The sequence below is a fragment of the Myxocyprinus asiaticus genome, chromosome 12 (assembly GCF_019703515.2).
Source record: "Myxocyprinus asiaticus isolate MX2 ecotype Aquarium Trade chromosome 12, UBuf_Myxa_2, whole genome shotgun sequence".
In the NCBI taxonomy this organism is placed as follows: Eukaryota; Metazoa; Chordata; class Actinopteri; order Cypriniformes; family Catostomidae; genus Myxocyprinus; species Myxocyprinus asiaticus.
Genome location: NC_059355.1, coordinates 28,192,452 through 28,207,842, shown reverse-complemented (window position 1 = coordinate 28,207,842; position 15,391 = coordinate 28,192,452). Strand labels below are relative to the sequence as shown.

The following is a 15,391-nucleotide window of genomic DNA, read 5'->3' as shown; positions in this document are numbered from 1 at the left end:
TCTCTGCAGCATATATGAGTAATCCGAAGAAGAACACTGTCACGCTGCATGAACTCAAAGATTTGACCATCCCACGGTGGAAGAAGATAGTGAGTCATATCCATATTGAACCATTTTACAGATGCTCTCTCTTTCCCCCAGGTCTTTATTTATCAGGCTTGCGCTTCTTGTGAATTTCATTACCATTTCACAAGGTGAGTGGGTTCTCCATTTCCCTACTTTGCTGAACTTTATGAAGGTAAAATTGTGCCTAAATGATTTGCATGCGCAGAGTAGATTTGTGAAAGCGTAAATCAAATTGCAAGCGTAAAAATAAATTGCATGCGCACAGAAAGTTTTGCAAAGGTGTAAATCATGTTGCAAGCGTAAGAAAAAAATATTAGCAATACTTTAATGCTTTGCATAAGTCTAATTCATGTGTTGTGAATCTGTAATTGCGTATTAACACAAAGTAAATTTGGTTTGTATTCTTCTGAATTTTGGCACTGTTTTTCCACCTAAACATGGCCAAAAACATTGCAAACCTGCAATCAGAGATATGCAAGCAAAGAAAGGGTGTCACGAACAGCAAAACAAATTGACCGCGTATATTTCAGTTTAATAAAAGAGAGGAGAGATACCCAGAGGAACGGTGCTGAGCCATATGAAGAACAAGCGGTCTGTCACATTATTAAACCAATCAGGTCAGAGTAAACGGGTCAAGGTAAACCTAATTTGATTGGTTACTAGAAGCAGGTAGACCCGCCTTCCCCCTTGTGCTTGCAAAACTTTTTTCAGTGAGAAATTCGTGCCAAAAGTGTGAGCGAGTGCAACAAAAGGAAGACGGAACAGTGTATATCGGATTATTTCTGGAAATATTTATGCCACAACACAAGTCATTTACACATTTGCAGTAGTTTATTTTACATACAGACTGATTCTATGCAGTCAATCCATTTTGCTGTTCATGACACCCTTTCTTTGCTTGAATATCGCTGATTGCAGGTTTGCAATGTTTTTGGCCATGTTTAGGTGCAAAAACAGTGCCAAACGTGTAAGCGTAAAAAAAAAAAAAAAAGAAGTCAGAAGAATGCACACCAAATTTACTTTGTGTTTATATGAAATCACAGATTCACAACACATGAATTACACTTATACAAAGCATTAAAATATTGCTAATATTCTTTTCTTACGCTTGCAATTTGATTTACCCTTTCTCAAATCTTACTCTGCACATGCAAATCGTTTAGGCACTATTTTAAGTTCATAGAACTTACTCTTCATCTTTTTGATCTAATTCAGCGTGTCGTAACCTGACCAACAATCCAGCATTTTTTCATTGTTTTCCATTTCCCATTTGCTGCCGAGGCAACAACCTAAAAAGTGTCCTGGACACCCACCAGCTGTCAGCAATCCCTCTGCCCACCTCAGAGATGCATTAGTGTGGGATATGGTTAAGCGCACATAGAGCAGTAGGCTGATGAATGAGATTAGGATAAACAGATGGGGAGAGAAAGTAAGAGAGAGAGGAGAGAGGTGATTACACCCACATCATGAATCAGATACATAAACTTTTAATGATCAGCAAGGGGCTTCACATATAAACAGATGCTCTACAGACCTGCAGGGTAACAGCGTTTTAACTGGTAACTGAATTGTAAAAGGGGTCATATCATAATTTTAAACACTTTCTCTGGGTCTGCTCATACACCAGCTGCAGGTTTTCTGTCAAGTCCAATGTAGCTTTTAATTCAGTAACGGGGAAGGGGTATATAGTGTGACAGTTAAAATTATTATATGTGATTCTTATAATAGAATCTAGTTGCTCGATTTCCAGAGGATGAGCTTAAATAGTGGTGCTCTTGACTAAGGGATACTGGATGTAGTATATTTCTGAGATTCAGAGAAACACCATAGTGGGATGTGTTCCTCTATATAGGCTATTCAGATCAGTAGTTTATTACAATTAATATGTCAATAAAAATTATTGAAAATAAAAGTATTATTTTTTAATAGCAGGATATAAGGAAAAACAAATTCCTTACCGGACAGGGGGTTCAGGGTGCAAATGGCCAGTGAAGGAAATCACGATGGTGTTGCAGCACCATGATTTGTCTTTTGCTGAATGCTTATAGATATAAAAATATATAATTTTATCAAATAAGTTGTTAAAATTAAAATAATGAATTAAATTCATTGTGCGCTTTGTGTTGAAATAAAATGCATTGAAATGCTGTTGATCCAAAAAAAAAAAAAAAAAAAGTATTAATCAAAAAAGGTAATATGATTTTTCAGCAATTCTACATATTTATGTATGGAAGCAAAAGGTTACTAGCTGATGTGACAGCCATGCATAGTGTTTTATACTTGAACGAGCAGCTTTCAGATGAACATTGCACTTCCTAGAATTGATTCTGTCAATGGATGTTTCACAAAGGGCATAAGAATCTAGACCTGCTTAGTCCCCCCCCCCCCCCAACATGAGGTATTGAATTATTCTTGAATAAGTTTCTATATGTTCATTTTTGGCCATAAGACAAGGCTTTAGGAAAAAAATATATATAGGTTAGGATCTTGTACAGTATATATTAGGATATTGTTTTAAAACACATAAAAGCACGTCACTCACATCGAGATCCATATGTTGCAGTTCTTGCCGCTTTGAGTCCCGCTGATGGTGAGGGTGGTGTTTATGAAGACCTTAAGTGGAAGGCTCAGCTATGCTGTGGGCTGCCCTTAGCTCAGACAGTGGGCAGTGAGCTTACTACTGTCACCAGTGGTCTTTCCGAAATCCCACCCACAAAACAGTGTCAACTGCTAGATGCTACAAACCCGGAACCTTCAAGTAAATCGCAAACCCTTTCTGGTAAAACCATTCTTGCTGATAATACAATGATCAAGTCATCAGTTTATTTGAAGTTTCAGCTTCCCTGCATGCTCTTATTTATTATGAGGGGTTATCACATTAACACTTACATTTTCAGGCTGAAGTAGGATTATATAAGTGCTCTTTTAGAAAAAAAAAAAAAAAATGGGAAGTATTATGTCTAGAACATTGTCAACATTGGCCACATAGCCACTGCAAAGTTTTAAGAGCGACAACCCCAAAATAGTAACTTCCGAAATTTCGGGAGTGTTTGCAAACAAGAAATATGGCATTTAAGCCGTTCAGCGTTAATTATTTCTGACCAAAGTAATATTAGCGACTAGAGACATGTTGACTTCCAGCAATTTTTAGTAAACTGCCATCAACAGATGCTCTGCCTTTATGTTTGTTAAACTGCTGCTTTTAAACAGCATGCTCTGTGTAAGACATATACTTCTGTCTCTGAGTTTTGCTTGCAGCACTCCAGGAGAAGAAAGACATCTTAGATGCAATTTTAAGAACATTAATAACAACTAGTTGTGTAATTTAATTCTGTACACTGCAAGGATTTAACAAAAAAAATTTTGTCACTACCTAAGTTTTCGAGAGTGAATTCTCACAAATAACTGAACAATATGTACGTTGTCATTGTTGTAAGCAATGTGTCAGTTTATCCAGATATAAATTTTTTTTAGTATTTCACTAATACAGGCCAGTAAGAAAATGAAATGCGATTTATCAATTAGTCTTGCCATTGCTGTTTTGAGACTTCTTGACATTCTTAAATACAATGGATTGTTTTCATAACTCAGGGCTGTTTTATTTATATTTGCATAAATTAATGTTGTTAATTGGGTGGAGAGGTCTTGTAAACTTTGGCGCAAAAATGCACCGAAAGAGACTGTGTAGTGAAAGAAGGTGAACAATGTGGGTGAGAATTCACTCCTCCAGGCAAGTATCGGGTGCTATAATGCATTAATTCTCATTACTTTCTCCTCTCTAAGGTAGGCCTCAGGACAATAATTAAATATTAATAAATGTATGGCATTAAATTTGAAAATGAATAATCCTTTTAAAGTGCAAAATGGCTATTTAGAAAGACAAGGAGTTTGATGCTTTTATTTTCTCTGTCCTAACATTATGAAGCATTCATACAGTAAAGCAGAAGCAATAGTGAAAGCATCAAGGAATAGTTTACAAAAATGAAAATTCTGTCATAACTTACTGACCCTCATATCATTCCTTGTCATGTGAGAAGCTCATTCACTGCGGCTTGTACTGTATGTTCATTCAAGAACTTGCATTGTTTAGGGCAAAAAAACCTGCAAGTTCTCGCATGAACACGTGTCACTGTGAACAAGCATCTCTCACACACTCGTGATTGTGCAATGGATGTGCAATCTTTTTTTACATTTTTTAAAATAAATTTCTGGTTATCTCTCACCAAAACTTTATGCCTTCAGAAGACTTGACACATAAATCGCACTACTTTTAATGACACCTTTGGGTAATTTTTAAGCTTTAAAGTGAGGCACTATCGACTGACATTGTATTGAAAAGACATTATTTAAACATCTCCTTTTAAGTTCCTCAAACATTCTTGTGTGAACTATCCCTTTTTAAGAATTTAATCTTTCTTGAATCTCAACCAGACTCTTGGATGTTACCATACTACCCTTTTGCTTGATTTAAAGAATGGTGTTTGTTTCTTTCACATTATCTGCAGACCATTTAATGAAACTGTGTTCTTACAGGAATAATTTGTTAGAAATAGAGGCTTGTAATTGCAATAGGCTGTGAAGAATGACACTAACAAGTCAATGCAATCTGTTTTCAGGACACTGTTTAGAAATTCTGTGCTGGTTCGAAAGTGATCAGGCAAATATGATTTGTAATGCAAAGAGCCACAGAGCAGCAGTTCCAGTCACTGAAAGTCTGGTCACTGTTAGCCCACAACAATTAGTGTAAGTCTCCTCTCTTCATTCACCTCTTCACTGCACATTAAATGGCTGCTGGTGCATTGCTGGTCCCATTTGTGCTTAAATAGGATTGGCTTGGTGGGATTGGGGTGTTTGAATGCCTGATGCCCATGCAAATAATGCATGTCGTCTCTATACTGTTAATGGCTTACCTTTTTTCCCTCAATTTCTATGCCTCTGTCTCAGTAATACAGTGCAAAATAAAACAATTCATAAAACAAAATGGCAAATCCAAAAAACTAAAGAAATCAGAAAACACAATGCCAAATCCTGAAATACAACGCCAAATCCTGAAGCACAACGGCAAGTCAGAAAACACAACAGCAAACAGAAAACTCAACAGCCCAACTTCTCACCTGTTGGCTGTGTGGATGACACCTAATCCTTTCTTCTTGATTGGTTCACTGATTATTTTAAAATCCATGGGGAAAGCTGACTGACTGAAAAACTTAATCATTTGGAGTGGTTTCTCACTCAGTAAAACAGTAATGGGACACTTAAGAACACAGAGCAAAAAGAGCAAGCGGGATAAAGTTAGTTTGAGGTACAATATTCACCTACGTTGAAGACATAAGGGACCGTCTAAAAGTCCACAAACTATGATAAAACATTGGTGCCTTCCAAGCATACATTCAGTTGACTTGCATGTTCTAATTTAAAGGGGTCATCATGACATGCCTTTTTTTATTATTATTATTTTGTGCCTTAAACTGTAAAAAATGTCCTCTTAGATTTACAGTAAAATTCTGGCAGCAATTTCACCAGCAATTTACTGCATATATACAGCACACCTAATGTAAAGCTCAAATGCAGCTTTTTACTGTATCAAATTCTGGCAGCTGCTGTTTTTTTAAAGTAATTTACAGTACTGTTCTACAGTACTATGTTGTTACTTCAGTTCCCAGCATGCACTGCGGCATGAAGAAATTACATGAATTTCTTTTACTATTTACTGGTTTATTTTGCTGTTGTTGTTGTTGCAGTTTTAGTTACTTGTTTTTTAAGGGTCAGATTTTACTTTTTATCTAAAATTATGATTGTTAATTGGCACCATTGTTGAGTTTTGTATGCTGAGTGTTAATATCTGTGTGTCTAGTTGACAATTGACAAGTTAACCATTAACAGTAGACACGTAGTATGAAAATCTGCATTGCAGAACTCTCTTTGAATGCTTATAATTAAATTACTTATGTATTGTATAATGACATAATGCTATTGCCTCATTTAGTGGCATTTGCAAGTTATGATCAGGCTAATAGTCTGACCGTAAGTTCAGCTTTTGTCCTTCCCAAGTAACAGTGCACATGATTGTATATAACTACAGCACATTAACACTGGCTGGAAGAACATTAAGTAAAAAAAAGAAGAAAGATCATCCCAGTCCAAGGGAACACCAATCACCAAAATGGTGACTTTAAACAAAACAACTATTTAGGATAGATAAAAAAAACTCTAAATAGTGATAAGAACTCTATTAATTCTGAATTAAAACTTCTGTACATGTCTTCATAAAACCCTGATGCATTACCCAAGCATAAAGTACTTATTCAAACGCAAGGCCTGATCTGTATTTCACAATTTTAGGATCCCACAATGCAGTGCAATACTGTTATTTTACATTTATACTGTATTTTTTAATATAAATTTTAAAAAAGGTTTAATTGTACTTTTTTAATTGCATTTAGACTAGTGAAGAATGAGTGTGACAGGGTTGGATCCAGTAATGTATTTATGTGTCAACAACATGAACATTGTCAGTAAGCCACAGATCTATACTACACTTTGGGTTTTAAAATATATGTTTCAAAATGTCACTAGCTTTCACCAAGATGGCACTAGGATTTTTAATGTTCATCTTCCCAAAATGCTTTGCAAATAACAGGATTTACTGTTAAACTAGTCACTTCACAATGAGCCTGCTCTTTATCTCCCAGAATGCAATTCTTTTTACAGCAAACTGTTGTATTTAAGAATTACAGTAGATTGCTGTTAGAATGCAGCCGCAAATTTACAGAATTTTCAAAGTGTATTTTAATATGTTTCTTGAGGTTCACTTATAATAAAAGTTTATTGCACAAAAAAACAGTCCCTACCCTCATTCTGACCATCTGTTAGAAACGCTCGGTTTTGAAGCTACTTTCCTATAAGACTTGATAGTAAACGGACAATATTATGATTGACTCGTGACTGACTAGTCAATGTTTTGTCTGACTTTTCGTTTTCTGTTTTCTGTCGTGCTGTTGTGTTTTCTGACATTCCGTTGTGTTTTCTGATTTGTTCTTTTGTTTCCTGATTTGGTGTTGTTTTCTGATTTGTTCTTTTGTTTTCGGATTTACCGTTGTGTTTTATGATTTGTTGTTGTGTCTCTGAATTGTTATTTTGTTTTCAGATTTGCTGTTGTGTTTGTAGATTTGTTGTTTTGTTTTGTTTTGTTTTGCTGTACTTTTCATTTCTCATTTACTTAAGAATGACTAATGTGGAAAATCTCTTCTCTATGTATAGATCCTGGCTTTGAGATTATTTCCCACATGATTTGACTGTATTGATCCCACACTTAGGACACCATATTATAATAGCTTTTATTTTTTTATTTCTGTACTGTATACAGTCCCTATTAGTTATATGTGTACTAACAAATGTCAAATGAAATGAAACTACTAAATGAAACAACTTTTTTCTCATTGCAGTTTAGAGATGGGTATACTCTCAAATGAAACAAAGCATACTGCTCAGTGTGCTGGGGAAGAGACTGCCACGTGCTCTACTTCTCTTCATGGCAATGAAGAAACTGTGTCACTATTCATCAGTATATCTGTGAATGGGACTTCTGTGCTCTCACCAAAGATGCTAATCAACACATTTAATCTACGTAAGTCTGTCTGGCTGGCTGGCTGTCTGTCTGTCTGTCTGGCTGGTTGGCTGGCTATGATGTTCTCTGTAATATCATTAAGTGAAAGTGCTTTATGTTGCATAACGTCTTTTCACTGAACAGGAAGTTAGTTGAAGAATGTTTCTGACGCGGAGGCTTTGGCTGGGCTTCCTCCTTCGGGTATGGTCGCCCAGTTTCAGGCTGACGCGGAGATGACGGACATGCTTTCCCGGGCAGCTGTGAGCGTCGGGCTAGAGTGGAACCCTCCATTCTCCCCTGAACCCTCGCAGCTCGATGATTGGTTCCTGGGCCCAGAGCGCCGCTCACGGCCGTGCCCCGCCCTGGTCTCTTTCTTCCTGGAAGTGCATGAGGAGCTGACAAGATCGTGGGGGGCACCTTTTACTACCCGATCCCGATCTTTCAGCTCCCCTGCTCTCACTACCCTCGATGGTAGGGCGGCCAAGGGGTATTCGGTGATTCCCCCAGGTGGATAAGGCGCTTGTGGTGCACTTGTGCCTGCAGAGCGCCACCACCTGGCGTGGGCGCCCGAAGCTCCTGTCCAGGGCCTGTAGGTTTACATCATCTCTGACGGCTAAGGCCTACGGTGCCGCTGGACAAGCAGCCTCCGCCCTGCACGCCATGGCTCTCCTGCAGATACACCAAGCCAAGGCACTAAAAGAGCTGCACAAGGATAGTTCTGACCTGGGATTGATGCAGGAACTGCGCTCGGCGACCGACCTTGCTCTCTGGGCGACAAAGGTAACGGCGCGGTCTCTCGGGCAGGCGATGTCCACCCTGGTGGTCCAGGAGCGCCACCTTTGGCTCAACTGGTCAAGATGAGTGAGGCTGACAAGGCACGGTTCCTTGACACCCCCATTTCCCAGGTTGGCCTGTTCGGCGACACCGTCGAGGACTTTGCTTAGCAGTTCTCAACGGTGAAGCAGCAGACGGAGGCTATTCATCACATCCTGCCCCGGCGCAGCTCAAGACCCCGCACCCCGTCTGCTCATCGCCAAGGGCATTCTCCTGCAGCAACAGCACCGGCTCTGCCGCAGCCGGCCCCCGTGGCCTGGCCCGGCGTGGAGCCCACCGCAGGAAGCAGATGCCACACATCTCACGGCCGGCCGCCAAGAACACAAGGAAGGCTTCGAAGCACCCCTGAGATGGGCGACTCAGGGATGAGGAGACCCGCTTCTATTGAGCTGGTAGACAGACCACTTCATCCACCGGTGGAGGGCCGGGAGGAGAATCTTTTGTTTCATTTTTCGCCGCATGCCCAATAGGCTGCGGTACCCAAAACTTCAACAAAAGAGTGGTTTTCTTGTTCCTTGGGTCACATGTCAGGTGCGCACAGCTGTCGTCACGACCGCCATCCACTGTCCCATTTCGGCATGTTCGGTGCTCCAGCGGCGGACCCCTGCCCCTGTGCTCCGCCTGACGCGTGGCTCGCGTTTCCAACCCGTTTTACAGCCCCTACTTCATCGGACCGAAGAAAGGTGGTGGGTTGTGGCCAATCTTGGACCTGCGAGTACAGAACCGGGCCTTGCACAGACTCCCGTTCAAGATGCTGACGCAAAAACGTATTTTAGCAAGTGTCCGGCATCAAGATTGGTTCGCGGCAGTAGACCTGAAGGATGCGTACTTCCACGTCTCGGTCTTACCTTGACACAGACCCTTCCTGTGGTTTGCGATGGATGCCTCCAAGACGGGCTGGGGCGCCGTATGCAACGGGCACACAGCCGCCGGCACCTGGAATGGCCCGCAGCTGCGTTGGCACATCAACTGCCTTGAGTTGTTGGCAGTATTACTCGCCCTGCTGAGGTTCCGACCGTTGTTCCAGGGCAAGCATGTGTTGGTCCGGACGGACGACATGGCGATGGTAGCGTACATCAACCGTCAAGACAGTCTACGCTCCCGTTGCAAGTCACAACTCGCCCGCCGTCTCCTCCTCTGGAGTCAGCAGTGCCTCAAGTCGCTGCGAGCCACTCACATCCTGGGCGACCTCAACACCGCAACAGACACGCTGTCACAACAGGTTACGCTCAGGGGAGAGTGGAGATTCCACCCCCAGGTGGTCCAGCTAATTTGGAGTCGATTCGGTCAAGCACAGGTAGACCGGTTTGCGAATCCTCCCACTGCCCACTTTGGTACGCCCTGATGAGGCACCCCTCGTTATAGATGCGCTGGCACACAGCTGGCCCCCGGGATTACGCAAATATGCGTTTCCCCCAGTGAGCCTTCTTGCACAGACCCTGTGCAAGGATGGGACGTGGAACACCTAAGTGGCCTACCACCCGCGGTGGTAGACAGGATCACTCAGGCTAGGGCTCCCTCTACGAGGCGCCTGTATGTCTTGAAGTGGCGTCTGTTTGCTAAGTGGTGTTCATCCCGACTCGAAGACCCCCAGAGATGTGCAGTCGGATCGGTGCTTGCCTTCCTGCAGGATACCTTAAAGGTGTATGTGGCTGCCATTTCGGCACATCACGATACAGTGGATGGTAAGTATTTGGGGAAGCACGACTTGATCATCAGGTTCCTGAGAGGCGTTAGGAGGTTGAATCCCTCCAGACTGCGCCTCATCCCCCTGTGGGACCTCTTTGTAGTCCTTCGGGGTCTATGGGGAGCTCCCTTTGAGCCCCTGGAGTCAGTTGAGCTTAAGGCACTCTCTTTGAAGACTACCCTCCTGACTGTTCTCACTTCCATCAAGAGGGTTAGGGACCTGCAGGCATTCTCTGTCAGCGAATCCTGCCTGGAGTTCGGTCCGGGTTACTCTCACATGATCCTGAGACCCCGACCGGGCTATGTGCCCAAGGTTCCCACGACCCCTTTTAGGGATCAGGTGCTGAACCTGCAAGCGCTGCCCCAGCTTTGGCGTTGCTGTGTCCGGTGCGTGCTTTACGCATCTATTTGGATCGTATGCAGAGCTTTAGAAGCGCTGTCTCCAAACAGAGGATCGCCCACTGGGTCGTTGACGCCATCGTGATGGCATATCACGCTCAGGATGTGCCACCCCCCATGGGGTTACGAGCCCACTCTACTAGGAGTGTAGCAGCCTCCTTGGCCCTGACCAGTGGCGCCTCTTTGGCAGACATCTGCAGAGCAGTGGGCTGGGCAACACCCAACACCTTTGCGAGGTTCTACAATCTCCGGGTTGAGCCGGTTTCATCCCGTGTATTGTCAGGAACGAGCAGGTAAGTTCCGGGACAGCTGGCCGGATGTACCGCTTGCGCATAGTGCCTTTCCCCTCCCTTGAGGTGAAGAAGTGCGCTGTTGACCCCCAGTCGTGTTCACAAGCTGTGATCCCTGGATGACATTCCTCCTTAGCCCTGTGGCAGACGAGTTTGCGGAGAAACTCACTGCCAGCCCAGTATGTGTGCTAATTAGGCCCTGTGCTGGGGTAGGTGCTCCACATGTGCTGGTTCCCTGTAGGTGACCCCATGTGATATCTTCTGCAAAATCGCTTCCCTGTCGGTAAACTGCGTCTTCATTGGGCAGAGACCCCTCTGCCCTGGTCACCATGTTTGTAGAAACTCCTCCCCCCTAGGGTAGGAACTACCATGCGACTTCTCCACATGACATACTTCCGACAAGACTCGGTAAGACCACGTGATGTATTTCCATTCAAAATACCCCTCCCTTCTCTGGGCGGGGTGTGGTCTCCGCGGTGTCTTACTCTTGAGAGTGACACCCCCCCGACGTAGACATTTATGGCCCCCAGTCGGTTAACAAATTCCACTCTTTTTGGGGAGAAAATAGAGGAAAAGAGGCCATGGCTGGGCTAGCCTGTCCCTATTTATTGGGCAGTCGACTTGTTCCCAAAGGACCATTTGATGCTCATAAGAGCGTTGGGGGAGGTTACGTGATGGCCTGGTGCATTGACTATGAGGCACACAGCGGTCTGCCCATCTCGCACCGCCAGTCCACGTAAGTTCAGCTAGTTGTGGTGTTTTGTATAGGGACCCCTAGTGTCACTACATCGACACAACATTGAGTGAGTGACAGATAGGGAACGTCGTGGTTACTTTCGTAACCTCCGTTCCCTGATGGAGGGAACGAGACATTGTGTCCCTCTTGCCACAACACTGAACTACCCACTGAAATGGCCGGACCCTGTCTCGGCTCCTCAGCACAAAACTTGAATGAGTGGTTGCATACCAGCTCCTTTTATACCCGTATGTCCGGGGAATGGCATGCAAATTCCACTCGCCAATTCCCACTGGCCTTTTTTCAAAAAGCATAGGTGTTTGGGGCTCCCAAGAGTGACCCCTAGTGTCACTACATCGACACAACGTCTTGTTACCTCCATCAGGGAATGGAGGTTACGAAAGTAACCAGGACGTTTTCATGATGAGTGACCAAATGACTGAGTATATACTGTAGCTTGTAACACACTGAAAAAGTGATATTTTTTACTTTATTCACACTTTTAAGTTGTTAGAATATACTTAAGTGAAATTAATTTTCACAGTCACCTGTAAATGCATGATTGTAGCCTAAATGTTACTATGAAACACATGGACTGTTAAACACAAGCTCTTGGTGGCAGGTACCAGCGTGAAGGGTATTTTATTAGGGTGTGTTTGTTCTGTGTAACTGTGGGTTGATAGATACAAATTTGAGTGGCAAGCGGTTTTTCAGTCAGGCAGTGGATTACAATGAAATTTCACTGAGGTATGGTTACATGGTTTGTTAGAGGGCGAAACCTTATCAAACAGTTACACTGTAAAGGAATAGAAATTTAAATTCTCACATCATTTACTCACCCTTGTGCAATCTCAAACTTGTATGACTTGCTTTCTTCTGCAGAACACAAACAAAGAAGAATGTGTCATGAAATGTTTTTTGTTTTTGTCCATACAATGTAATTTAATGGGGCAAAGGCAGCATAAAAGTAATCCATAAGACTCGAGTGGTTTAATCCATATTTTCTGAAGCAATACAATCACTTTTGAGCACTTGCATGTTCACGCAATAAGGAAGTCAAGCTTTTTGGTGAATAGGGACTGAATTTTTGTTTTATTTTCTTATCCAAAGTGATTAGATCACGTCAGAAGATATGGATTAAACCACTGGAGTCGTAACAATGCCTTTATGTCTTTTTGGAGCTTGAACGTTTTGGATCTCGTTGCCAAAAACACCTCATGTGTCCTTCAAAGAAACAAAACAAAACAAACAAAAAAAATCATTGTTTTCCACAGAAGTTCAAAAAGACATTCGAGTTTGAGATGGCATAAGGGTGAGTAACTGTTGAGAGAACTATCCTTTCTGGGTGAATTATCCCTTTAGGTTTATTTTAAACAAGTTGTCCTGACATTTTCTTATCCTTCTTTTCTCTGAAGTGCATTGAATGCTTACTGAGAAGAAGAAAATTAGTCGATCATTAAATGAATAAAAAGTCCAGTCAATGTAGGCCCATTTGACAGTAGTCATTTACTCATAGCAGATTGTGTGTCAGTGTGCTTGAGATAATGCCTTTTAATAAGGACTGCCTCAGCTGATTGGTTATAATGGTATCGCTATTGCTTTGACTTTTTCACTGTTGAGGGCATTTTGCTATAGACAGATTTGAATAATTTCTATGGAACAAAAAATACCTTGAATATAGGAACTAAAATATACTACAAAAAGCATAATACCATGGTTTTATGTTGGAATGATTTTAATGTGAAGTGTGTAATTTTTTCAATGTTAAAATACATGTCTTAGCTTAAAATGCAAAAACAACTGTACAAGTAAGCCATTTGTAGTTTGATTTCCTCAAAAAGTGTAAATATGCTCTGTGGCCCTTTCAAATTTTCGGCTTCTTGTGAAAACGCATAAAAAATTCTAACAGACATTCAGTGCTCAGTCTTGATTCCCGTTCAATTGATCTTTCACAACTGATCTATTGTTCTTTTTTTCAGTTGTCACACAGTCATTATTTGCTTGTAAAAATAATGGATTTAATATTACATTATATAGACTGACCAACCAACTGACTAAATTAAAAGAGCACTTTTTCCCTGGCCTTCGAAATTGTGATAGCTTATATTGAACCATAAAAGCTATGCTGTATGCTTTTTATTGAAGAATCATAATAATTTTGATATAGGTTATTCTTACCAAATAAGAATCTTGACCATGATAACATAGTAGACTAATACAACCAAAGGCGGTGCCGGTGACCTGCCATAAAGACAATAATGTTAACGGTATTCCAGAATCTTAAATGGCTTGTGTAAGGATCACGTGATAGAACATGAATTTGTTAGTTTTGTGAGTTGAGATGTGCAGTTTCATGATCGTTTCTGTGTTATGTGTGCAGGGGCTGCAGCTACAGCAATTATGGAAGTTCTTTATATGATTAATCAGTATCGCTGATTGTTAATGTTTAAGAGTGATAATTAGGCAGTCATGTGCATAAAATTGATGTTGTTGGATTAATATATTGAATGTCATTTTCAGTGCTTTGTTCATTTTTATTCCTAGCATCATTACCAGATTGCATGTGGCTGGTTTAAGAAGCCCTCATGACAGTGGTTTAATATTTTGTGATTTGCTGTCTTTTTACAGGAAAACCAGATCCGCCAGTAAATCTGCATTGCAATGTAACAGCTGAGGGTCAAGTGATACTTCGATGGAACGGTACACAAACTGACAGTGATACAGTAAACTATGAGGTCCGATACTCATCCAACTCTTCACTTCATCATTGGGAGGTATTCAGCCTCATTTGTTTGGTGTGATAGTATGAATGTGATTCTCAAGTGTTGTAGTTGTATTACGCAGTAATGTTTGTGAGGTTTACACAGAAATTGCGCCCATAGAATTCCACAGAAGGCTCAGCAGAATTGGAACACCCGTCATGCACAAAATTCTACAACCCAACCCCCCCACTCCAACCCTTGCTTGTTTTAAGAGTTATAAATATATGTACATTTCAGAAACAAATAAGAGTGCAGTACTCTTACCTTTGTTAACTACGGAGCCCCTTAGAGAACATGGTGGGAATTATTTTTCTGAAAAACTTTTTCATGCCTTTGCAATAAGTTTTGCGCTATCTCACAATAAGTTTTGCATTTCCCCGCTATTAGTTTTGCTTGCCCTAACAATATTTTTGTGTTCCCTCTGAATACATTTACCATAGTTTTACTATAGTAGTAATGTAGTCTATAGTAAGCATAGTTTTTAATCGAAATATTATAGTAACTATGACTGTAGTATGCTAACCAAGGTTTTGTTTTTGCGGAAACCATGATTTTACTATAGTAATATTGTAGAAACTATGAAAAGTAACCATGTTTTTTTGGTGGAAACCATGGTTTTAATACAGTATACTGTATCCATATAGTAACCATGGTTTCACTTTAGATTAACCATGGTTAATCTTGTGGTTACTATGGCTTTACTACAAATACCATATTAGTAGTAAAACCATAGGAAATACAAAATTATGATTTTTATTACCATAGTTTTTGTTTTCCTGTAATATTGCTATGGATATCTATTAACTGATGATTCTTGATATATCGATTTCTACATGTACTAAAACTGTTTGTTTTTTTTTACATTTAAAGTTACTTTAAAGGGGTCATGAACTGCCTTTTTTATTTTGCACTGTTCTCTGAGGTCCACTTATAATGTTATCAAGATTTTTACATCGAAAAACATCATAATTTAGAAGTAATTGGCTATTTTCTGTCCTGTTTTGACCCCCTC

At 41.1% G+C, this 15,391-nt stretch overlaps 1 protein-coding gene across 6 annotated transcripts in view; it reads left to right on the top strand.

Moving 5' to 3' along the window:
* The window catches only part of LOC127449395 (leptin receptor-like), a 91,916-nt gene that overhangs the window by 37,951 nt on the left and 38,574 nt on the right, over window positions 1-15,391 (top strand). For 4 of the 6 annotated variants that reach the window (XM_051712788.1, XM_051712786.1, XM_051712787.1 and 1 more), the window contains exons 3-7: window positions 142-194; window positions 2,630-2,845; window positions 4,683-4,809; window positions 7,512-7,693; window positions 14,246-14,391. In XM_051712788.1, coding sequence (XP_051568748.1) covers window positions 142-194; window positions 2,630-2,845; window positions 4,683-4,809; window positions 7,512-7,693; window positions 14,246-14,391 — 724 coding nt within the window. Of the gene's footprint in view, window positions 1-141; window positions 195-1,219; window positions 1,516-2,629; window positions 2,846-4,682; window positions 4,810-7,511; window positions 7,694-14,245; window positions 14,392-15,391 lie in introns of those variants that run through there. The other 2 variants (XM_051712789.1, XM_051712790.1) reach the window with 2 other exon arrangements.